This window comes from Colletotrichum phormii, assembly GCF_030913505.1.
Source record: "Colletotrichum phormii strain CBS 102054 chromosome Unknown BDP81scaffold_16, whole genome shotgun sequence".
Classification (NCBI taxonomy): Eukaryota; Fungi; Ascomycota; class Sordariomycetes; order Glomerellales; family Glomerellaceae; genus Colletotrichum; species Colletotrichum phormii.
The window spans coordinates 1,234,284-1,257,961 of record NW_026851458.1 but is presented as its reverse complement, the minus strand read 5'-3'; the positions used below and the strand labels follow the sequence as shown (position 1 = coordinate 1,257,961).

General features: G+C 50.6%; 5 protein-coding genes across 5 annotated transcripts; 2 read left to right on the top strand and 3 right to left on the bottom strand.

Moving 5' to 3' along the window:
* Nucleotides 1-432: 432 nt before the first annotated feature.
* On the top strand, nucleotides 433-1,319 carry BDP81DRAFT_433838 (histone H3). The gene is made up of 5 exons (XM_060590898.1): nucleotides 433-514; nucleotides 568-598; nucleotides 646-843; nucleotides 889-1,014; nucleotides 1,065-1,319. Exons 1-4 carry the CDS (start codon nucleotides 449-451, stop codon nucleotides 993-995), a joined length of 402 nt encoding a protein of 133 aa, XP_060442791.1. The 5' UTR covers nucleotides 433-448; the 3' UTR covers nucleotides 996-1,014; nucleotides 1,065-1,319.
* A 1,578-nt stretch (nucleotides 1,320-2,897) lies between these two features.
* On the bottom strand, nucleotides 2,898-4,073 carry BDP81DRAFT_433833 (uncharacterized protein). The gene has a single exon (XM_060590897.1). The coding sequence runs from the start codon at nucleotides 3,851-3,853 to the stop codon at nucleotides 3,026-3,028; it is 828 nt and encodes a 275-aa protein (XP_060442790.1). The 5' UTR covers nucleotides 3,854-4,073; the 3' UTR covers nucleotides 2,898-3,025.
* Nucleotides 4,074-5,413: 1,340 nt separating this feature from the next.
* On the top strand, nucleotides 5,414-5,772 carry BDP81DRAFT_494711 (uncharacterized protein; the record flags this gene model as incomplete). The annotated part of the gene is made up of 1 exon (XM_060595389.1): nucleotides 5,414-5,772. A coding segment is annotated over one exon (234 nt), but the record flags the coding sequence as incomplete, so codon positions are not given.
* BDP81DRAFT_66647 (uncharacterized protein) lies at nucleotides 5,772-6,906 on the bottom strand. Its single transcript, XM_060596131.1, has 2 exons — nucleotides 6,527-6,906; nucleotides 5,772-6,474 (listed from the first exon to the last, which is right to left on the bottom strand). The coding sequence occupies exons 1-2, from the start codon at nucleotides 6,660-6,662 to the stop codon at nucleotides 5,897-5,899; spliced, it is 714 nt and encodes a 237-aa protein (XP_060442788.1). The 5' UTR covers nucleotides 6,663-6,906; the 3' UTR covers nucleotides 5,772-5,896.
* On the bottom strand, nucleotides 6,773-9,012 carry BDP81DRAFT_66640 (uncharacterized protein). Its single transcript, XM_060596130.1, has one exon. The coding sequence runs from the start codon at nucleotides 8,862-8,864 to the stop codon at nucleotides 7,152-7,154; it is 1,713 nt and encodes a 570-aa protein (XP_060442787.1). The 5' UTR covers nucleotides 8,865-9,012; the 3' UTR covers nucleotides 6,773-7,151.
* Nucleotides 9,013-23,678: the final 14,666 nt, after the last annotated feature.

Below are 23,678 nucleotides of genomic sequence, written 5' to 3'. Positions count from 1 at the left end.
CTTATATTCCTTAGTATGACTTACCTTGCCCAGGAGAAGCTGACGACATTGTGTTCTGCAGGATAATGTATGCGAGGAAGGTTAGAGGAATGCGGCAAAAGTGGTGGCTTTCAAGAAGGAAAAGGTAGGAGAAAGTAAAGGAAAAAGGCGGGTATGTAATAAAAGAAAAAGACCGACGCGTAGCGAAAGAAAATTTATAAGATATGGTGCGGAGAGCTACCATTGAGGGCAGGTAGCTTCCGTAGTAGTTGCCAATTATCACGACCCGTGGTACGTACCTTCCGACCAGTGAATCACCGGCGTCTCTTTTTCTTAATATAAAAAGGCCTCCTGCGTCCTCTTCTTTTCTCTTCTTCTTACTTTGTCCCCAAGCAATTCGAGGTAATTTTAATTCCTTCCTACCTTTTATTATTACTTACAAAAACAGGGTATCGTACATACTACGACCATGGCAGATTCCGACGCCCACACTCCCTCCCCTGCTCCCAGCATCGGTCCTCGCATCGCTCCTCCCGTCGGTCCTCGTACCCCCCCACTAGCCAACGCCGCCCCATCACTGTTGGCAAGTCGAAACGCCAACGACGCTTCAAGCCTGGCGGTAAGTTTGATTATTACATCTGGTTATTACATCTCTAATATTTCTAGTGGCTGCTCTCCGAGAGATCCGGAAGATACAGCAATCGACAAGCTTCTGCCTCCAGAAGACCCTCTTCCAGCGACTGGTCCGAGAGGTTACCCAGAGCACCAAGCATGCCGAGCATGAAGGCGGCCTTCGTATTCAAGCAAGCGCATCGGAGGCGCTCCAGGTTGCGTCTGAGGATTTATTGACGTCTGTTTTTGAGAGTAAGCTGTCCTAACTTACTAGTTTTCATTCGCTAATCATCTTAGTGTCGAACTTGGCTGCTATCCATGCCCATCGTGTCACCATCCAGCAAAAGGACATGGTCCTGGTGAAGAATATCCTGACGATAGGAGACCACCTTGGTACAGCCTAGCGCGCCGATACTACGGATAGTAAGTAACAATTCCATATGTAATAATCGCATGTAATAACCAATTGTTAGATCTTATCGAAAAACGGAAGACAAATAACGAAATCAGTCACAAGCGGTCATTGTTGCTGACTGGCCGTCGCCCGACTAAGCCTTTCTGCCAGAACACCCACTAGGCTTACCGAGATGGATGAGGTCGGCATGCTTTATGATGTTATAGGCATGATGAACGTATGCTACAGAATGCAGATTCTATGGTTATGCATGGAGGGGTTATAGTATACTAGTTGCTGAATCAAACGGCCAAATACAAACTCGTTAAACATATGCGATTTGAGATCTTGACTGCTCTTAGCCTTTACTAGACGTCTAGCTTTGGTAGTGATGCTGTTCAAAGGTTCGACGCACGAGCCATCTGAGTAACGGCCACCCTACCGATCATTGGTGCAGCCATGCACGAGCCATCTTGACCCTATCAAACCGTCAATCACGAATCTATACATATAGAGGTGAATACTGGGTTTATAATAAAGGTAAGATCATTTCTGAGCTCGCCTAATTCTCAGCTTTCGATGCATGTCTATATCGTCTATTTTAGATAAGAAAAACTCAATGAAGCTGACCCCCTGTCGTTTCAATGAATCTGACCCCTTGTCTTTAGGGACCCATTTCTATTTCTATGGGCATTTCAATGAATCTGAGTCGGATTCATCGTTGTCTGTATGTTAGGGACCCATTTCTATTTCTATGGGCATTTCAATGAATCTGAGTCGGATTCATCGTTGTCTGTATGTTAGGCTATCTGAGGCCTCAGAGATCATCCACGACCAGATCCATGAGTTGACTGGAGAGGTATCACCATTTAGCCAGAACCTGCATCGCTTCATTAGAGGGGCTTTAACCCAAGGGTCTGAACTGATCCAGATCAAGAGGGATCTTTCAAGAACCAACTTAGCTGAACAAGTCCGAAAGGCTCGTCGACAGGCAAGAAACAGCCAACTTCAAACAGGAGGGGTTATTCGAGTAAGAGATGGGAGGAGTATGGTGAAGCAGAGGCAGGATAATGAGTATACAAAGGCCCTTGGGGTTATTAAGTCAGCTGAGCAAAAGATCCGCCAAACCGCCAAAAAGGCTCGCATGATGAGGAAAGATGGGAGATTGCAGCTGCTATATATAGTTGATGATTGGGGTTGCGGCCGCTGGCTAAAGAGAGGTTGAAAGTGGGAATAGTTACAATTGATGCTTTTCTGGACATCTGGCCGATCTGGACATATGGGTGCTCAGCACCCACTTTAGTGGGTGACGAGTCCCGAGTTCCCAATTAAAGTGGGGGCGGGCACGAGTAGGGGACAGCTGGTCAGTGTTTTGCATTGGTGAAGTGGGGCGTTGCGGATTAATACTCGGAGCGCGTCGGCTGTTAGCCAAACCCCGCTATCCGGGCATAGCTGCTGACTAAAGCGGCCAAAACCGAGTAGGAATTAATCAATCAATCAATCAACGTGCTCCTGACTGTCTTACATCTTTGACCTTGGCCGAAATCGCAATAGCTGTTCACTGTTCGAGCTGGGCCGGGTAACATGGGCCTACAGCGGAGGTTAGCGTCAAGACTAACCCCGCCTCCACGCTATCGTTTCCTTGCTTTCCACTAAAAACGTAGGCAGCAATGCCAAAATGGTGTTCTAGGTCCTCAGCGAACATGTGTAGTCTCCCGTGTACATATGCCCTACGAAAAGCCGACAACTGTCGTGAGAATGATACATAAAGTATCATTAGTACAATAGTATACTAATGAGATACCAAACATGAGGGCTTCGATCGTAACGGGTCGAAGATATAGGACTCGAGGCTCTTGAGAAATGATTTGGGTTCATGCTAAGGGTTTTTTTTTTTTTTTTTTTTTTTTTTTTTTTTTTTTTTTTTTTCGGAAGTCAAGTGAATGATTTTCCAAGCGATTATCTACTGAAAGCACTGTGATTGATTCACGCACTCAACTAGAAAGCTCTGTGTACAAGTCATACGATGTAAGTCGAAATTTAGCCAAAAAGCGCAAGAAGTGGGCGATATCCACCGTTTGCACTGACTGCAGCTCCATTGACCCAACGTCCCTCCTCACTCGCAAGGAAGCCAACGATGTAGGCAATATCGTCAGTGTTTCCGAGACGGGGACCAACAGTAATATACTCTGTCTGCTTTTCGATGAACTCCGGATCCATTTCCCTCGACTTGGCCAGCGTATCAGTCTCCGTGGGCCCAACCGCGACGCTGTTGAAGGTCATTCCCTTGTCTGAGGCAAAGGTGTCGGCAAAAGACCTCGTGAAGCTCTCGAGCGCGGCTTTCGTGGCTCCGTACGTGATGATTGGGTCCGAGTTACCCAACTTGCCAGCAATGCTGGAGATGTTGATGACGCGACCACCGTACTTGGGGACGTGCTCCATGAAGGCAGTTGTCAGGCTGACAGGAGTGTAGACATTTGCGACCATAAGATCATTGAAGTCCTTGGCCTGGAGCGTCTTAACGTCCGACGTGTTGCTGATGTCGGCGAGAATCGCATTGTTGACCAGAATATCAATAGTCGTAACCTTGAGTGCGCTCAGGGCGTCTTTGATGATCTTTGGGCCGATTGTCGGATCTGTTGAATCTGCCTTGATGGCAACGGCGTTCCTGACACCCAGTTCGCGACACTTTGCCAGAGTGTTATCGGCAGCGGCCTTGTTCGCCACATACGTGATGGCGAGGTTTTCCAAGCCCTTGCGGGCAAAGTGTACGGCAATCCCACTGCCGATTCCTCGGGAGCCTCCGGTCACGATGGCAGTTTTACCCTTCAGAGACCACGGCTCAGCTGGAGAGGTCATGCTAGCCATTTTTGATTATTGTCGATGATTTCTTGATGAGAAGAAGTGGTCGTTGGTAAATTGGAACTTGAACAATGATGTGAGTGATGTTGGAAAAGGTCGATGCTAAGGTTTAGTAGCGGCTAGTGTCCCTGTTTGTACAGAAATTTTTGCCATGGATCACGTGACTTGCACATCGAGCTCATCGCTGTGGTAAAGATGCGCTTCAATTCTGTTTCCAGGATATGCTCCTTGGACAAGGCTTCATCTCTTAACATGATGCCGAGACCGAATACCGGGAAGAGAGTAATCAAGTCCACCGCCTGCCGAGAATGGCCCATGATGTGCCGGGCTCCATACCGCCTGCCCGACTGGATGGAATGTCCGTGCTTGATTCGAGAGCTCTGTCAGTCACACCACCTTCCTATCTAACCGCGCACGAGCCCCATCGTTACTACTCACCACCTTCCTATCCGAGGTAAGAGTCTGCTCTTGGCTTGACACCGCCTTCCTGAAATCGCACCGTCCAGGTGGCGACTTCACCGTAAATCTCACCGTTTGCTCACAAGATCATACACCTGAGTCGCAGACTGGTTCACGCCAAGCACTAGTCTCACCGCCCAGTGCTGGGCCTGGCGCTTGTTCACCGCCTACGGATCGAGCGGGTATCCGTAAGGGGCTTTCTACACCACTTACCGAATTGCGGAGCGTCCTCCCTTTTCACGACAAACCCTTGTCCAGACCGACTACCCAGTAGGACTTGCTGATCTATTCACCGCCTACTAGAAATAAATCATCGTCTCAGCCGCTGCTCTGTCGCATACGCAACCGCCTAAACCTGCTGGTAGTCTCTCAATAATTCGGAACAATGCAGTTGTTCCTCTCTTGCCTGTTGCCCTTCCACTGCACCCCACCTTACACTACGCGTATTGCAAAGCCCTTATGCGACTCCTCATAAGCGCCATGCTGATAGGTTCCGTGCTCTTTGCGCAATGTTTCCGGACTAGAGATGCACTCAGCTGCGCATGTCGCTGTTCTTTCGCAATATCACTTGATTAGCTTGATTTGTCAGGTTGGCTGATGTCGCTGAAGGCCTCGGATCCCGATGGCATAACCAAAATGGCACTTCGGATGGGGAGAAAATGGTGTCGGGGCACGACTGTCAGGCGGGGGTCAATGGAATGTATTGATGAAAATGAGGAATGAGTGGCTATCGGAATACCCCGACTATCTTAGTAGTGGATTGAAGATCCCGTATGCCGGCATATTCTTGGCAAACTTTGATAGATAATCGATGTCTATTAGATGCAATACACCTGGGGTTCATTGATCAAAGAGTAATTGTTGTGCTTGATTGAGGGATTCCACCCATCCCGGTCGAAGCGGGGTTCTGTCTTGTATCTACCCGCTCTCACCGGCTCTTGCATATTACAGCTATGCGGATAACCAAGTGTCAGCTGCCTTATATCCGGACACAAGCGTCAATCTAACAAACTTAGTCATGCTTGTGTAAGACCATAGTGTCCCCTAAGCATAGTGTGACAATCGTTGTAACGAGTGCACTGGCATAAGCCTGACAAATGGATTGCACTACACCTCGTGCGCACATCCTCCAATCTCGGACATTGTCCGAAACACTTCAGGAAGTCCACCACAGTAGGTTTGAGAAAGCCAGATGAAGAAACTACACAGCGCACAAAATATACAGGCCTAATAGCACTCTTCAACACGGTTGGAAAAATCGTGGATACTACAATAGCACAAAGACTGAGCTACCCTGCCGAAACATACGGGCTGCTCCCAGATAGTCACATGCGGGAGTGAACACGCACTGCATCAATCGTGTACAAGATGGATATACGAAGCCTGGGGCTCAAGGAAATGGCAGCATGCCTATTTCTCCTGGCCGTGCCAAGCGCCTTCTATAGTCCTTCGCACAGCTGACTCCTGTACAAACCGGGGAAGGGACGTACTGACGAAGTGGCGGTGCATTGAATTGCCAGTTCTCTTGGATATTGAGATCAACTTAGACAGATTCCGATCCGAAACATCCAGAATCAACACCGGCATGCCCTACGGATCGCCCCTATCGCCGATAGCCCACCTTTTCAACGACGCGGATCTCTTGAAAAGCTGCAACGAAGCCGAAAACATGACTGGAGCCCGCCGAGAGCAGAACTCATGGGTGAGTTCGTCCAATCGACCCTTGTCGTCCGGAATTAAATCCGAGGCCTGTCCAATACAGATAAAGCATCTCTTGGGCCGCTCCTTATCGTTAGTGATGAGAACAGATCGTGTGACGAGGTCCAACTGGCCGCCCTCAGGCGGATCAGAAGTAGAGCAACAAATGGCGGCCTCTGGTGTCGACCGAGGGCGAGACCGGGGCACAGTGCATCCTTCCTGAACAAGACAATATGTGGAAACAGCCTCGATGGCTTCATCCCTCCTTCGATATTGACCTTCGAGCGTGGTCACGATCGGGGCAGTGAGTTTCTTCATCAGGTGCCTTGGTGCTGGGCCCTGAGGTCGACAGGTGTCGTCTGTTCGCAGGGTTGGCAAATCCGATGCCATGTATCTGACGCTCGATGTCGTCTGTGGCTTGCTTGTCAGTCCACTCGTCTCTGATTCTCTGTTTGAGTTCTCTCCGGAGCCTCTGCTTTTCGTTCCGCCTCGCTCGCTCGACTTGGTTATACTGTTTGGAGCCTTGCGGCAGTTCTCGAAGAGGTTTTGTCAGCTCCCTGATAGTCGGATGCGTGGCGACCGATGTAGACTGCTCTAATGTGAGGCCGATAGGGCGACGCTCGGAGATGGAGTGACCTATGCTGCAAGATTGCTTCATGAGCGCCTGTTGTAGCTTCTGCCCCCGGAGGACGCCCCAAAGGTCAGCCGAAATGTTACGTCCGAGGTAGTGTCTCTAGAAAGGATCGGAGTTGCCATGTCCTAGAGTGAGATTCCGGAGAGTTTCGCTGGTTGGGTCAAAATCCAGGAGGATATTCGCTTCTAGAAGGAAACGCAACTTGCAATTGGTGAGTGGGAGGATTATTCCAGCTGCCGACAATACACGTTAGCAACTTTGTGTCATCCTACCATCAGTCAAAAAGATATTGGTCATTCAGGATGTAGGGCAGCGTTTTTAATAGGACAGACCAAAGAACCAGCTTCCTTCCTTGACACCGCGAAAATTTCCAGGGTGATAATTGGGAAGTGTAAGGCTATCTGACACATTTAAAGACCTACAATAGATCTCTCCTTACATGTCCAAGTCCATTTCCGTTCTCTCAATCCATCGACCTATCTACACGCATATGTCGCACCTTACCAAGCCCTTTTATCTCGTCATCTTCAGCTTAGTAGAGAAGTGGACTTGCAACGTCCCGAGAGACCGGCCCGGAAAGGAACTCGAGAAACTGTTGTGGATCTCCCTCCATGAAAGGCCCTGTCCTTTCAGTTGAATCAAGAGTTCATTCTCCTGTTCTGAAAACGGGCATCTGGACTTGGCAGATCGCCTCGCAGACTTTCGTCCCTTTAGCGAAGAACCTGAAGGCCGACTAACTGAGGGATAGCAATGCGTCTGTTGTCGTTCTGTGGACGGCTGCTCCCATTGCAGTTGAAATGTCGTTACAATTCCATCTGTGATGCGCTTCAGGACTGCATTCTTGAGAGGCCACTCATCATATTGCGCAAAGAAGGATCTGGGGTCTATTTCTTTCTCGGTAGAAGCAGGAGAGACCTGCGGGGTCAGAATTCCACTTGTCCTTGGTCGATTTGGAGCCCGCTCTGACCTTCGTCTTAGCTCTACTGCTAATTGCGATGACGTGTCCCGTGGTCTCAGAGCCCTGCTGGTGCCAACAGTCTCCTGGAAGTTTCTTTTACGACGTTTGGGTTTTGGCTGACCGCGTTGGTCAGAATTGTCCTCACAGCCCTGGGGCCCTCGCTGGATTCTGTCCGGGTTGGCTTGATCTCCGATGCAGTCATCATTGGTTCCACGAGCGCCATCCTCATCGCTAGATTCCGGGTCCGAATCGACTTCAGCATAAGCGCCCGCTGGTAGTCGTGATTTGCGAGCTCGGCGATGGACTCGAGATAAGTGTATAGGAGGAGCATCTGATGCTGTCGTCTCAGCATCCATGTGTATTTCGTCCGGTGAAGGTGAATAAATGCTGGAATGAAACGCCGTTTCTGTGATCAGTGGCTCGCTTCGATCGGTTGAGCTAGGGCTACTTTCGTTGTTACCAGCGTTTGGCCACGGATTGAGAGTCTCTTGTCTGGAGAGGAGTTGGCGTGTGTAATCTTCGGCGTGACATGGCGTGTCTTGGCCTAGGGATGCCAAACTAGAGTACGGCAGCCCACTTTCGGCTAACACTGGGCTTTGCATCGTGCCAGACTTTTCGGCAGGTCCTCTCGGGGATTCTGGGGTCTCTCCAACTTCCGCGCTGCTGGATGGCACGACTTGTTGATGTTGCAGCCAGGTCGTAAATTCATCATGGGCTGCTTGACTCACTTGGGGCAGCTGCTCGGTGTATGGCGGAGTGCTTTCTTTGACAGGTCTCTCTAAGCTGACAGTCGATGCATTCCCAGTCGACTTTAGAAGGAGAGCCGGGTCGGCTGTGTTGTTGGCAGCTTGGGGACCTGGGTCTGGGTGCGAGGGAAGCATTGCCGCAGCGAATGCCCCGGATGGCAACAAAGGGAACGAGACTGGTAGACAGTTGGCAGACCAAGCCGCCGTCTCAGGCGAGTTCTCGCGCGTATTGAAGTCCACTGCCACAGGCTTCTTGGCTGGGCTGTGGCCCATATCGCCTGTTGCCGGGCAGCGTTCAATCCGCAGATACGGCCTATCTTTTGAAATGACTTTGCCCTCAACATTTGCCTCTGGAAGGGATTGGGAGGACACGATTGGGTTCTTGTCTCTATGACTCGTGTTCTGATCGGGTGTGGTCGTAGTGTCGTCTGAAGGAGGTATTATTGTGCTTTTGGCTGCCGGTGGACGCACAGCTTGCGCTGGAGCCGAGTAGAATGAAATGTTGTCAAGATTGATGGGCATTTTGGGTTGAACGTTGGGAGAGTTCCAAAGGTCTGATGTTTGAGAAGATGAGTGTCCAAATCTATCAGCCAGACGCTCTCATTTAAGTAGTCGATGTTCAGTGACGAGCGCAAGCGCTAACGCTTCCGTGTTGTCTGAAAAGTAGAACAGCGAGCATGCCAAGGGGTCCCCTCTGAACGCCAATATCTGCGCATACGATGCCTGGACTGTCCAGGCACATTCGTCCCCCACTGTTCGTAGACAATGTCGTATTGTTGCCAATCAGCAGTCGCCAGAAGGATACGCCCTTATGGATGCTACTTAACCTGAGACCGGCCTCCCAAAGTCCCGTACGCATCTCTCAATAGCTCTCGGAGTAGCCGATGGCCTGATAAGGCATGATATGCCATCTTGAGGACCAAAAAGGTCATATCACCGTCTGGGCTGCCATTCCGTTTGCCCGAGGTATCATGTGCTGGGCAGGAGGGATGCTGGCTAGGCTGAAGTGCAAGGCAGACACGCATGAAGCCTGCCATGCAGCAACCGTCATGATGCATCCATATCAAGAGGCTCGTGCCGCAATAGGCATTCAGCGCGCGCATCTTGAGAGTCGGTCCGAAGGTGACTAAGGAGCCAAACAGCGAAATGATTGAGGTCGATCCAGGCGCCGAATTCAAGGCAAAGCTGCCTGACTAGCCCCCTTGCGTCACCAAGTTGGCGCCTGGTGAACAGGGGGTAGGTTGTGACTGGCAGCGAACCTAGGCCATTGAGCGAGATACGTCCGAGGCACTGAGATATGCAAGACTCAGGAACCCATCACAAAGTCACCCAGCTCAGAAAGTGAGTTACATCAGCGCATGATGGGACTCTTGACTCTGCCTCTCGTGGTAAAACACTCAGCCCGGCCCCCATCTCCGGTTCACAACCGTCCAGACCTCCTACTCTCGAGTCAGAATAGGTTCATAGTATCGAGGTGCGATTTGGGGTCATACCCAGAGCAGACGGAGCGGGAGAGGAAGGCGCCTAGGTCGTATGGAACGCCTCGACACGGGGAGAGAGCTGGAGGCGAAATAACGGCGTGACTGGGCAAGGTAGCAACGTAAGAGACAGAGTCACACTGCCCTCGGGCAAGGGTACGACTAAGGAGAAGCAGGAAACCCGAGCGATGAATTTTTCGTGAAACTATTGGGAGGGAAAGGTAGATGGTACAAAAGGTTGACGTCGAGAGGAGGGCGACGCCGTATTTAAGGGCGGCGTCAATTGGCACGGGCAGGGGTGCACGTGCAAAGCGGCGTGGGCGCCATGCCCGATTGGAACGTGCCGCCAAACCAGGAGGGGCAAGCAGCGACTTCTCGATTACTCTTAACATACCCGTGCCCCAACCCTTAACATACCCGTTTTCTATCCCTTAAAACAACGCTTTTCTATCAATTAAGACACCCCTTATCTAACACGTAAAATAGCCCTTGCCTCACAATGAATATAGCCCTTGCTTAATACCAAAATACCCCTTTCCTAACCCTTACACTTTTACTAACTATTTTACAATACTACTTCTCATTTATCAACTCCTACTACTATACTCCTTATTATCTCTCCTTCTATCCATTTGAACTTGACATCTATATCACCTTCTCATTTCATCCTACATTATACAATATACTCTAACCTACTTTCTATTCTATCTTATAATCACTTCTACCTATCTTTACTAAGAACCTTCTTCATTAATCGCTTTATTCTTATTTCCTACACCCCTACCTTACTCTACCTTACTATATATATTTATATAGCCTATAAACCCTTATTCTACACTATACTAAAACTAACTTACTATACTGCTTTATAATCTAGTACTTCATTCTAATCTTAATTCTATTGCTCTTATTTCTTTACCCCTTTATATATTTATCCCACTACTATCTCTATAATAAATACTATGTAATCTAATTACTTTATATAAATCTATTTATATAAAAACTTCCTCTTATATAAAACTCTTTAATCTATTCTTTCTTTACTTATTATTTCCTACTATATAACCTTATTCCTTAATTACACTACTATCTTCTATCTTTATTTTCTTCTTAAAATAAAGTAATACTAACATACTCCTCATCGTACTAATATATACTTCCTCTTTTCATTATACCACCTTTCTAATTCTAAATTCCATCAACTCCTCTCTATTCTTACACCCTAACATCATGCTCTTGAATATAATTCCTATTTATTACGAGAACTATATTAATCCAAAATCCAAAAGAACTTGGAAGACTTTATAATCTCTTTCTTATATATACTATTATGTACTACCTCGTAATTAATAATAACGGTTTAAATAGCGATTATACAGCGGTTCAAATACCAGTTCAAATACCAGTTTAAATAGCGGTTTTAACAGTGGTTTAAATACTGGTTCGAATAGCGGTTTTAACAGCGGTTCAATACTGGTTCGAATAGCGGTTTTAACAGCGGTTCAAATACTGGTTCGAATTGCGGTTTTAACAGCGGTTCAAATACTGGTTCGAATAGCGGTTTTAACAGCGGTTCAAATACTGGTTCGAATAGCGGTTTTAACAGCGGTTCAAATACTAGTTCGAATAGCGGTTTTAACAGCGGTTCAATACTGGTTCAAATAGCGGTTTTAACAGCGGTTTTAACAGCGGTTCAAATACCGGCTCAAATAGCGGTTTTAACAGCGGTCTTAACAGCGGTTCAAATACCGGCTCAAATAGCGGTTTTAACAGCGGTCTTAACAGCGGTTTTAACAGCGGTTATAATAGCGTTTCAAATACCCCTTACAACAGCGCTTCAAATACCGCTTCTATTAATTATACCTACTCTTCTTCTAAAATATAATCTTATTTCACTTCTTTATCCTTACTCTTATACCCTCTTTCCCTCTTCCTCTTACAAATTCAACCCCTCCTCAAACCTTATACCTACTTTTTATTCTCTATATTCTTAACCCTAAGCTTTCTTTCTAAACCTAACCCTAACCATGGCTACCGCTGCCCTGCCGGGTGCTGGACACCACGGGTTGCCCCCGCATACAAGTACGCCGGGCGACGGAGACAACCCTAAGAACTACAATAAAGGTTCGCAATAGAGCGTAAATCAATATCAATAATAACTGTTGGAATAGGCCTACATTAGGCAGCAGGAGGTTGCTGCCGCGGTCCGTTCCAGCCACGGTGGTCCGTGTGGCTCAGCCACACGAGGGTGGTATACCCCAGACTTCCTGCCGCCGCTGGCACCTGGTTAGACTTCCACTGAAGAACAACAAGAACAAGCAATATCACCACTACAGTCGGTGATCGTTGCTACCCACGATACTCGAGTATTTTCCTTTTCCACCTGTGAATCCAACACTGATCAGTGGTTAACCTCACAGTAACCACTACTGCGATATACTGCAGATCAGCAAGGTATTACAGAAGAGACTGTTGCGACGCCTCACCACGGGATCCCTTCAGTGCTAATCACGAAATCGCCGGCCCTCCACAACCCGCATTATCGTCAACCTTTCTTCCGCAACTACGTTGCCGTTGATGAGGGCGTCTATCACGCTGTCGTCGATCGACCTCGCAGCCGAATACCCTTCCGTACGACAAGTGCCGTTGGAGAAGTCCGTTGCTCATCACGATAATTCAACTTCGTCAACTTCGTCAATTTCGTTGCCCACAACGAATTTCCTCACGATACTTTTTTTTTTTTTCACCTTCTTCAACCCACAAATTCACGAAGATTCGCGGAAGTACGCGAAAAACACCTACTGTACCTTCCTTACCTTCTACACTTTTACGCGATATCCACGCTGTGGCAAGGCCGCAGGCTCCTACTTGCTATCTCTGCGACTACTCACTTCACTAATCCTCCTCCCTTAACTACGCTACACCATGACGGAATCGCAGACGTCACAGGATCTGCCCATCCCGTACGGCTTTGGCCGACTTATCGACCTAACGGTATGGGGAAGCAACGATGAGATCCTTTTTAGCGAGCGCGATAATAGGAAGGTATGTACACACATTGCTTACTCCATCGCTACGTGGTTACAAGAACAAATCTTTGGTCGCGAATTATTCGCCGCCTTCCAACGCGACTTCGATGGATGGGACGAAGAATTCTTCCACGCGGCAGGATCAAGGGCACTCAGCCTGCTCCGCGATCACCTCCTCTTCAATGGTGTCCATATCCCTAAGACCAGGGACAAGGTGGCTCCTAGGCTGGTGGAAGTTCTGGATCGTGACACCTTTCATACATGGACGGATGAGGAAGTCGAAAAGATGCGTCATCATTCCCCCTACTTTAACCGTCTATTAGATGAGGATCCACGTATCCTCGAGGATATCCAACGACAATATATCAGCCCGCAACAACGAACGGCTATGAGGGAGAAGCAATATCAACAGCAGATGGAGATTGAGAGACAGCAAAGGAAGAACGAGAAGGAGAAGGAGGACCGTATGAATGAGATTCTTGCCAAGGAGCTGGCAGCCAGGGCAACCAGGGGAGTTGACAACCCTCCTCTACCAGAACGACCAACCCGACAGAAGCCGACTCCTCGACAGTCGCCAGCTCAATCGGTCCACTCAGTATCTCGTCGACCTACCCCAATTACACGCCCATTATATCCTACGATAGCACCTCCCACTACGCAATCTCGTCATATCTTACCAGCGCCCCCGCTGTCGCCGAGACCCGCGATGATGGAGCACCCTCCACAACACCTTCCGCCTCATGACGAAGACTTCTACGTCGGCCCACAAGGCCACAACTTCCCTCTACAGGACTATCCCCCTGTCACCACAGGCTTCCCACCACAACCTCCTATCGACAACGTTGCTACACGAACCAGCAAGCCAACCTCTAGGCAACTTTCCGATCTCGCCAAGCTGATACCTGACGAAAATAAGTACGGTGGCGAGATGTATGATGTATTGGACATTAAGTTAACGAACTTCCGTGATAACTGCGAGAAAGTCGATATCGAGGAGGACCAACTGGGCTACGCCTTCTCTATCATGCTCCGCGGCAAAGCTTCCACATTTTATCTTCAACGAATCTGCGGCAGGGGCCCACGTGACTTTTTCTCGATGGTTCGACAAATCAGGAACCACTTCGAGAATGAGGAAAGTCAGCAGAATTACCTCTCCCAGTGGCGAGACACTAACTTCAATCGCATCGCTCAAGAGCACCCCGACAAGACGAAGATACAGGTCCTTGAGGCCCTCATCGAGAAGCTCACAGTCATTCAACGAGCTCTCCCCGCTGTGTACCAGTCTGACGAGGTCCTGCGAGGCCAGCTTGTCAATGCTTGCTCCGGGGTCCCAGAGTGTACTTTGTGCCTGTATAACCCCTCCCGGACATTGGAAGGCGTCTGCAACCAGCTTCGATCAGCCGTCAGCACCGCTATCCGCATGAAGAAGGACCACCAGTATGTTACTGAACCATTCAAGCAATACTGGGTCGACCGCACTTACCGCGGCCCGCCAGACCGCAAGTCTGACCGCCATTGCTATGTCTGCAAAAAGCCAGGCTGCTGGTCAACGAAACACTCGCTGGACGAAAGACGGCAGGCATACGATCGGTACAAAAGCAATAGATACGTGCAGGATACCTCGTCAACGGGATACGGTGACTTCCTTGCCGAGTACGAAGGCTTCGAATCTCTTGACGACGACGATGGAGAGGAAGATATCCGCCAATACCTCCAGACGACCCCTGCGCCCACCAACAACGATGATGAGGAGGCTGATGACAGTGATGCCTTCCTCGTCAGCACCGCCTTTTTCAACAAGAGCAACTTCAGCGGCAAGGCTATTTTGTCACAATTAGCTGACCAATCGGTCTTCCATCAATTGACTAAGGCAGATCTCGGCGACCAGACTGCCAAGGAAAACGCGGCTGTCTTCGTACTTGACCGATACTCAGCAGAAGTCTTCCAAGGGATATTACCAGATACGGGAGCAGCCGGAGTTTCCACTGCAGGATACTCCCAAGCTCTTGCCCTTCGACGAACCTTTCCATCAGTAGAAATCGACACTTCGCAAGCGGGAAAAGCAAATGTCCGCTTCGGCGGAGGCGATCTTCTGCCCTCAAGCGGCACCATCACGGTCCCCACCCCGTTCGGACATATCGAGTTCTACGTCGTACCCGTCAATACCCCATTTCTGCTCTGCCTCGCCGATATGGACCGTCTGCGGATTCGCTTTGACAATCTCGCCAATACACTGCAACAAGGCAACGTTGTTGTGCCTGTTGTTCGTAAATGGGGCCATCCGTGGCTGCTACTTGGCCCGCCTGAGCAGAGCCTCGCCTGGAACCACCTCACGGACGTGGAATTACGCAGACTTCATCGTCGCTTCGGCCACCCATCTGTCCAACGACTTCACAAGGTTCTTCACGAGGCTGGCCATGACGTTGAGACCGCCGCAATCGAGCAATTGACGAAGTACTGCCATCAATGCCAAATGCACAGCAAGTCGCCCGGCCGATTCAAATTTTCCCTTCGCGACGACTGCTCTTTCAACTACGAAGTCATCGTTGACGTCATGTACCTCGATGGCGATCAACCCGTCCTTCACGTTATTGACCTCGCGACTTCCTTCAACGCGGCCCACTTTCTCAAAGACATCTCTGCGAAGACTACGTGGGAAGCTCTTCGAATTTGCTGGATTGACGTGTACCAGGGACCACCTGACTGGATCGTCGCTGACGCCGGCCGCAACTTCACAGCAGCCGACTTCCGCCGCGAAGCTCGCGCAATGTCTATTGAAGTCAAGATCATCCCTGTCGAGGCACATCACAGCATTGGAAAGGTTGAAAGATACCACGCAGCTCTGCGACGAGCCTACGATGTTATCCGCAAGGAATGCCCACTGACTACACGAGAGTCATCGCTACAAAGCGCGGTCAAGGCAATCAATGATACTGCCGGCCCTGACGGCATCGTCCCTACCCTTCTCGTCTTTGGCGCATACCCACGTATGACAGACGATTCCGCCCCATCTCCCGATATCGTCAAACGCGCCGCCGCCGTACGCAAGGCAAGCAACGAGTTACGCAAGCACTTTGCCAAGCGGCAAGTGAATGAGGCCCTGGCAGCACGAAACGGCCCTGATACAACCGCGCTGAAGTCACTTACAATTGGATCGCAAGTCCGCGTCTGGCGCGAGAAAGAAGGATGGAGTGGCCCTTATCGCCTACTTGCTACTGACGGTGAGGAGTGCACCGTTGACGTCAACGGACCGCGTAACTTCCGATCAACCGTTATCAAGCCCTATTACGCAGACCCTGACGAAGATGTTCCTCATAATACCGACAAAAGCGACGACCACGCAGAGGGTACTATTGTCGTTGCTACTCCCCCGAGGAACCCTGTCGCAGCTGAGACTACTCCATATCCTCGTCGTACCCGCGGCCGACCGCGCGAGAACTTCGTCGCTGACGCGCTTTTACAGGAGACTGACGTACCTGATAACCCGTCACTCCTTCCCTCCTCCTCTACCTTTCTCTCTGCTAAAGAAGAATCCGATAAGGCCCTCGCAAAGCAACTACGCGATAAAGGGACGATAACCACCTCTGGTGAGCCCTTCGAACTATCTACGAAGACCGAGATAGATAGCCTTATCGCACGGGGGGTATTCGAATTCGTCACCCTCGACCTTGCTAAGCACGATAGCCGTATCTTCAAATCACGTATCGTTAACGAGGTAAAGGGCAAGAATACCGATAAGCCCTACGAGAAGTCACGCCTTGTTATCCAAGGATATGCTGATGACGGGAAAGAAGCTATCCTTACGCAGTCACCGACCATACAACGAGCAAGCCAGCGACTGATACTTGCACTTGCTCCGTCCCTCCTGCGTGACAACCATCAGCTCTGGCTTCGCGATATCACGCAAGCATACGTCCAGTCAACTTCACAGTTGAATCGCACTATTTACGCACGACTACCTACCCAGATTCGCGATGACTACCCTCCGAATACGATTATGAAAGTCGTCAAGCCACTATATGGCATTGCCGAAGCTGGCACTCATTGGTGGGCAACGTACAACCGCCACCATAGAGAAAGTCTCGAGATGAGTACCTCATCATACGACCCGTGTCTTCTGCTGTCATCTATTGATAACCCTCACTTCGGCCTCATTGGCATGCAAACAGACGACACTATCGGCCTTACAGACCTGCCCTTCTCTGCGAGAGAGGATGAAGAACTTGTAAAGGCTGCTTTCACCGCTAAGGCAAAGCAGTATCTCTCAATCAATGAGCCACTCATCTTCAACGGTGGCATCGTATCACTAACCTCAGCAAAAGACACTTCGATCGTCCTACGACAGAAAGGGCAAGGGAAAAAGCGGCAACTCGTCGACGGAGATTCGCCCACAGCCCAACAAGATTATGTCCAGCAACGTGCCCGTGGGGCATATATCGCCTCAATCTGCCAGCCCGAAGCATGCTACGATCTGTCAGCCGCCGCCCAGCACAAGGAGCCCGATGCTGAAGCCATCAAGAGCCTCAACCGACGGTTACAGTGGCAGATGAATTCGCTAGACCGCGGTCTAACTTTCATCCCGCTGAACCTGGCAACCGCGAAGCTCTTTGTCTTTGTTGACGGCTCTTTCGCCAATAACCACGATCTTACCTCACAGCTCGGCTTCCTCGTTATCCTTGCTAACGAGACTATTGACGATGATAACGGTACTTTCACGATTGACGGCCATATTGTCCACTTCTCCTCCACGAAGTCGAAGCGAGTGACGCGCAGCGTGCTTGCCTCTGAAGTCTACGGCATGGTTGCCGGCGTAGATATGGCCTACGCTATCTCATCAACTCTTGCAATGGTTACACAAAAACTTGGCAACCCAACCATCCCTACGACTGCCTGTACCGACTCATACTCGCTATACGAATGCCTCGTTAAACTGGGCACCACCCAGGAGAAACGCCTGATGATCGACATCATGGCACTTCGGCAGTCATACGAGCGACGGGAGCTCTGCGAAGTCAGATGGATCCACGGCGATGATAACCCCGCTGACAGCTTTACTAAATCGTCGCCCAATCGAGCCCTCGAGGGCATTATTGACACCAACCACGCGGTCATTAGAATGGAGGGATGGGTTACACGTACGTGAAGGAGGGATAGAGAGGAAGATTCGGCTAATCCAAGTGGATAATCGGCCGACTATTGTTATTTCTCGGTACTGTATAATTAGGTCTTGATTCTGTCCTATTCCCGGCTTTTGCAAGAGAGAAAAGTTGCCAGTGTTGGAATAGGCCTACATTAGGCAGCAGGAGGTTGCTGCCGCGGTCCGTTCCAGCCACGGTGGTCCGTGTGGCTCAGCCACACGAGGGTGGTATACCCCAGACTTCCTGCCGCCGCTGGCACCTGGTTAGACTTCCACTGAAGAACAACAAGAACAAGCAATATCACCACTACAGTCGGTGATCGTTGCTACCCACGATACTCGAGTATTTTCCTTTTCCACCTGTGAATCCAACAATAACCCTCATTCTCATTAAACTCTATCTATAATGACCTTTTCAACCCTAACATATATCGCTTTTTCTCTACCTTCTTTATATACTTCATTAACTTAACGTAACCCTTTTTTCTATATAATATAAAGTAACCCTCGTTTTATTTATAACACCTCTCCATCCTCCTCCTCTATACTAAAAAAAAACCTAGAATTCGTTTCTTGATTAGTTTCTCCTTCTTTTCTCGGTAGAAACTAGATCGCTACGTCCCGAACCAATATATACCCCCTCTATATGCTTCCCATATAATTGCCTCCCATAATGCATGCATATTAGTCCCCTCCGACCCGTGGAACCGCCGCCGTCCTCCGAGCTACCGGAAAAAGCCCTCCCGGTCGCCACCATCAACCCCAAACTCCCTCTTCGCCAGTTCCCGAACCCTCCCGCTCTTTAGCCCCATCAGAACCACCGGCAACACCTTGTCAATATCTTCACAGCGCCCTTCCTCGTCCGCCTCGCCTTCCCTCCTCTCCTCGCACCAGTCAAGCGGCAGCTTACACGTAAAGCAGCACGATAGCGGCCCGAACGTTATCTTCTTCCGTACCACCGCATAGCCCTCGCCGGATACCTTGTTATACTACTCGTCCCGGCGCGTATACCGTGGCTCGTCTGGCGTCCCCTCCCTCTCGGTTCTTGCGTAGTGGCGCCGGACATGATATACTGCGCACTCATCCGCAACCTCGTCTAGCCAGCGGAACAGCGTCCGGACCCGTCGCCCTTCCCCCTTCCCAAAGTTGCTCCACCGCTCGCCCTGTCTGGCCCTGCCTCTTCCTCCACTGGCGGCAGCGGTCCGCGCCTGCTCCTCGCATCGGTCACAAAGCTCCGCGCCCGCTATGTCCTTGCACGATTCGCCGGCAACCCCGTCCATAAACGCACTGACGACCGTCCGTCGACACCCTGCCGTCGACACGAACGCCTCCATCTCGGCCCGGTTACGTTCGTCTACGGAGCTGCCGTGCGGGTCGGGCCGGCTCGGCCGTCCGTCGTGCACGATGACCGACTCTACTACCTCCCCTGCCCGCCGTCCTCCTCGCCCTGTCTACTGCACAAAGTCCACGAGCCCGTACGGCTGTTCCGCGTGGATCACTGCCACGATGCCCTGGATGTCCACCCCTGTCCCCAAGCCCGACGTGGCCGTGATCCATCGCTGTCCCCCACCCCCGGCCCACCCTGCCCGCACCCCGTGGCATTCTTCCTCGCTCATGCCGCTGTGGTGGAAGCCGCAGCCGACCTCGTCGGCTATGACGACGCATTGGCGCCTCGATCGGCAGTAGATCACGCCCTTCTCCCCCCCGGACATCGTGGCCTCTAGCCGCTTGGCCGTCTCCGCCACCTGCCGCTCCACCGCCCCGCCCCCGGCCGTGACTTGCTCCACCCGGTACCGGCAATTTACCTTCGTCGTCCGATCCCGCACCATCGTTGCCGCCTCCATTAATATCTGCTCCCGGAACCAGTCCTTGAGCACCTCCGGTATCGTCGTAGTTAAGAATATTAACGGGTAGTTATAGCGGTGTAAGTTTCGGAGCTCTCCTAGCCGAGCCCTAAAACCGATATCCGTAATAACGGTATAGTACTCGTCGATAAATATTCGTCGGAGTAAGCCGGTATATAATAGTCCGTTAGTATATACGGAAAACTCCCCCGCGCTAACGACGTCCGCACTAACGACTATTAGCCGGGCGGCCCGCGGTAGCCTTTCCCGTCCGGCGTGCGCTAACGATCAGAAACGGATATAGTCCACGCCCATGGACACGGTACGCGTGACCAGATCCTTTATTAGCGCCACGAATGGTATAACCACGATATTAGTCCCGCCGTTCGCTATAACGGCCAGTAATATGAATAGTATGCTCTTACCGGCCCCTATCGGTAGCACGCTTACGACGGACTAGCTACCCTTTAGTGCCATAATCGCGCGCATGCTCTCGGCCTACTTACTACTACGCCATATCGCCCCGGGCCCGAGCAGCCTACGTAACCCCGCCGCTATCGCCTCTTCCGCGTCCTCCACGGCGGCCTCGCCCCGTATACACTTAGAGCGGCCGAGTCCCGCCTACTATCGCGTACCGTACTCCACCGCCTCGCCGGCCCGTTTCTACTTGCCGTCCCTGGTCGCCTCCCCGTCCAGAAACCGATACCATAGCCGGCTGATCTCCTTAAACGTCGCGATCATCTCCGGCTATAGCTTTCCTAAGAACCTGTGGCAGGTGCAGGTGGGTCACGTGAGGCAGCTCCTTCACATCTCGGAGCTGCCCCACCTACACCTTGCCCAGATATCCAGCCCAGCCAGCGCTCAGCTTTTCCTATCATCATCATCAGATCCAATACAGTAGTATTGCCTCCACAGGTTATGAGAGCCCAGCGTTGACTCTTTTTCTTTTTACCCCATATGAATTGATCGCCCAGCTCTGCGTAGAGCCCGTTCAATTGAGCAGTTACTAATCTGTCGACCAGAGATCGCGGCGTCGCGACTGGCAACGGCAGAGGTACAGATTCCTCAAAAAAAAAAAAAAACAATAACAGACGCGACCGTACAGGCCGTCTACACCTATACACACACTATCACGAATCTTTCACCTCCATCCTCATCATGGCTGGCAACCGCGCCCGCTGGGAGGTGCCCGACCTCAAGGGAGAAGAAAATTGGGACCAATGGTACGCAGTACTGCATCTCACCCTTGAGACTCTCGATTACGAGAAGTACGTCGATGAAGACGTCTCTCAACCCCATCGCGATGATCCTATCACTCCAGCGCAGGCTGTGGCCTTCACTACTTGGAAGAGCCAGCGCATTGAAACGTACGGCATCATCATCGCATCAATCAGCAAAGTCCTCGATCGTCTCCTCGCTGATGGATACGACATCAAGACGGCTGACCGCAACCCCTTCCTTCTCATGAACAAATTGAAGACCATCATCCCCAAGATTTCAGAGGATGCCGTCGCCGAGCTCGTTCGAGAGCTCTGCAACCTCAAGCGAAAGGACTTCTCAGATACTCATAAGTATCTCCAGCGTGGCCAGTATCTCATTCGTCGTATCGATGAGCTGGTCCCCTCTTGGCACAAGAAAGCCATGTTCATCCTACTCAACGGATGCCAACAAGAATATCCAGCACTTTACGACAAGTACGTCGAGGACAACACCAAGACTCTTGAAGATCTCACACGCGATCTCACATTCAAGGCCAATGCCGAAAGGACTGCTTCACTCAATGCCGCGAAGGGCTACGTCGCCGTTGGAAACAACAGCAACGGCAACAACAAGGCCTCCGGTAACACCTCAAACAACAATCAGCGACCTAACAACAACTACAATGGTCCTGACTGCCAACACTGCGGCAAGAAACATGCGACTACCTCTTGCTGGGTCGCCCATCCCGACCTCATCCCATCCAACCATAAGTACCGTGAGAACCTGCTCAAGAAAGCTGCTGCTCATACTTGTACCTCCGAATGCCGGGAGGGTAAGGCAGTCGCGGTCAAGGCTACGCCGAACGTTCTCCACCAGAACACAATGGGACATACAGTCTTACCGTGCTCAATTTCGATGGCAACGGGCAGAATTAACCGTGACGACATTATCCTGGATTCCGGGTGCTCGCGAACCACTTTCAACAACCTCAGTTGGTTCACCTCCTTCACCGAGGCAATACTGCCACCCATGGAAGTCGCCAACGGTCAGTACGCATCGCCAGCTGGTTACGGCACGGTTTACTTCACTGCCGTTGATCCAGATGACAGCAACAAGGTGGTCGACTGGTCAATTGAGGATGTACAGTACTGCCCTGACTGCCCAGTCAACCTGCTGAGTCAAGGCACACTCCGTCGGCAGGGCTACAAGGTCAGCGACGACACTATCCACATTGGAAACAACGTCGCGATCGCCAAACTCGATTGGCATAACAATGTTGCCGTTATCGTCACCAACAACTACGAAGGCCCGAAAATTAACGCGGCCCTTAACCTTGCTATGGTAAGCAAGAATAACAACAAAGTCACATTTGACCTTATGCACAAGCGACTTTGCCACGCGGGCAAGAGCAGGGTCGTTGAAGCCTGCCGTCGTGTGGGCATAACTTTTCCTCAACAAGAAATTGACACCTTTCACTGCGAGGCTTGCCACCTAGGCAAATCTCAACAACTCATCAGCAGAGAAACCCCCATTCGAGAGGCCCAGCCCGGTCATCTCATTCACATGGACTTGGTACAATTCGAACCCTTGTCCTATACAAAGTCACGTTATCTAATTCACATGATCGACGCGCGTACAGGCTTCCAGTGGCGATACTTGCTCAAGAGCAAGCGTGCTGACGAAGTGCTTGATCGTATCGAAGAATTCATCAACTTCTTCGAAAACCAGACCAACCTTTCGATTAAGGCGTTTCAAATAGACAACGGCACCGAGCTTTTCAATGCTCTTTCGCAGGAGCTGTACACCAAACGAGGCATTAAAGTCAAATTGACTGTTGCTGACACCCCAAGCATGAATGGAAAGGCAGAGCGAGCTGGCCGGACTTTTGCAGAGGCGGCCCGAACCATGCTGATTGACGCCAACCTTCCTGATTATCTCTGGGACTATGCCGTCACCACAGTCATCACGATTGCCAACCTGTTGCCCAAAGCAACCAATCCAGGCCATCTCAGCCCCCACGAGATGCTCGCGAAAGATCTCAATCTTGACGAAGCCCATCACGTACCGTATATCCACCATATCCGCACTTTCGGCTGCGTTGCCTATCTCCACCGCAAGGGGTCATTGCAACCAGCCCGCGCCAACAAGATGGAGACAAGAGCCATCAAGGGATATCTCGTTGGATACGACTCACTTCACGGCCATCTCTTCTACGTCTACGTACCTCAAAGCCACAAGGTATACCGCTGCCGCGATGTTCGTTTCTATGAACAGGGCAAGCACCAGGACGAAGACAATGACCCAACCATTGATCACGATGCCATTTTTGCTGATCCAGACACCAGCACCTCATCTGTTGAGTATGAAGGAGCACAGAAGTCGTCCAGCACTCCTGACCGCCAGGACGAAACCACTGACAACAAGTCTGCCGAAGAGGCAACTACCCAAAACCCTCTTCCAACCCCTGAACCAGACAGCCCTATTGATCAGCAGATGTCTGCTAACATAACTGTTCAACAGCACGATACTGATACATCTTTCGATAACGCTATCGAAGAAGCTATCCAACAGGATATAGATGAAGCAACTATAGTAGTTGCCACAGAAGATCACGATCTTCAACCTACAACACAACCAACTAGACGAAC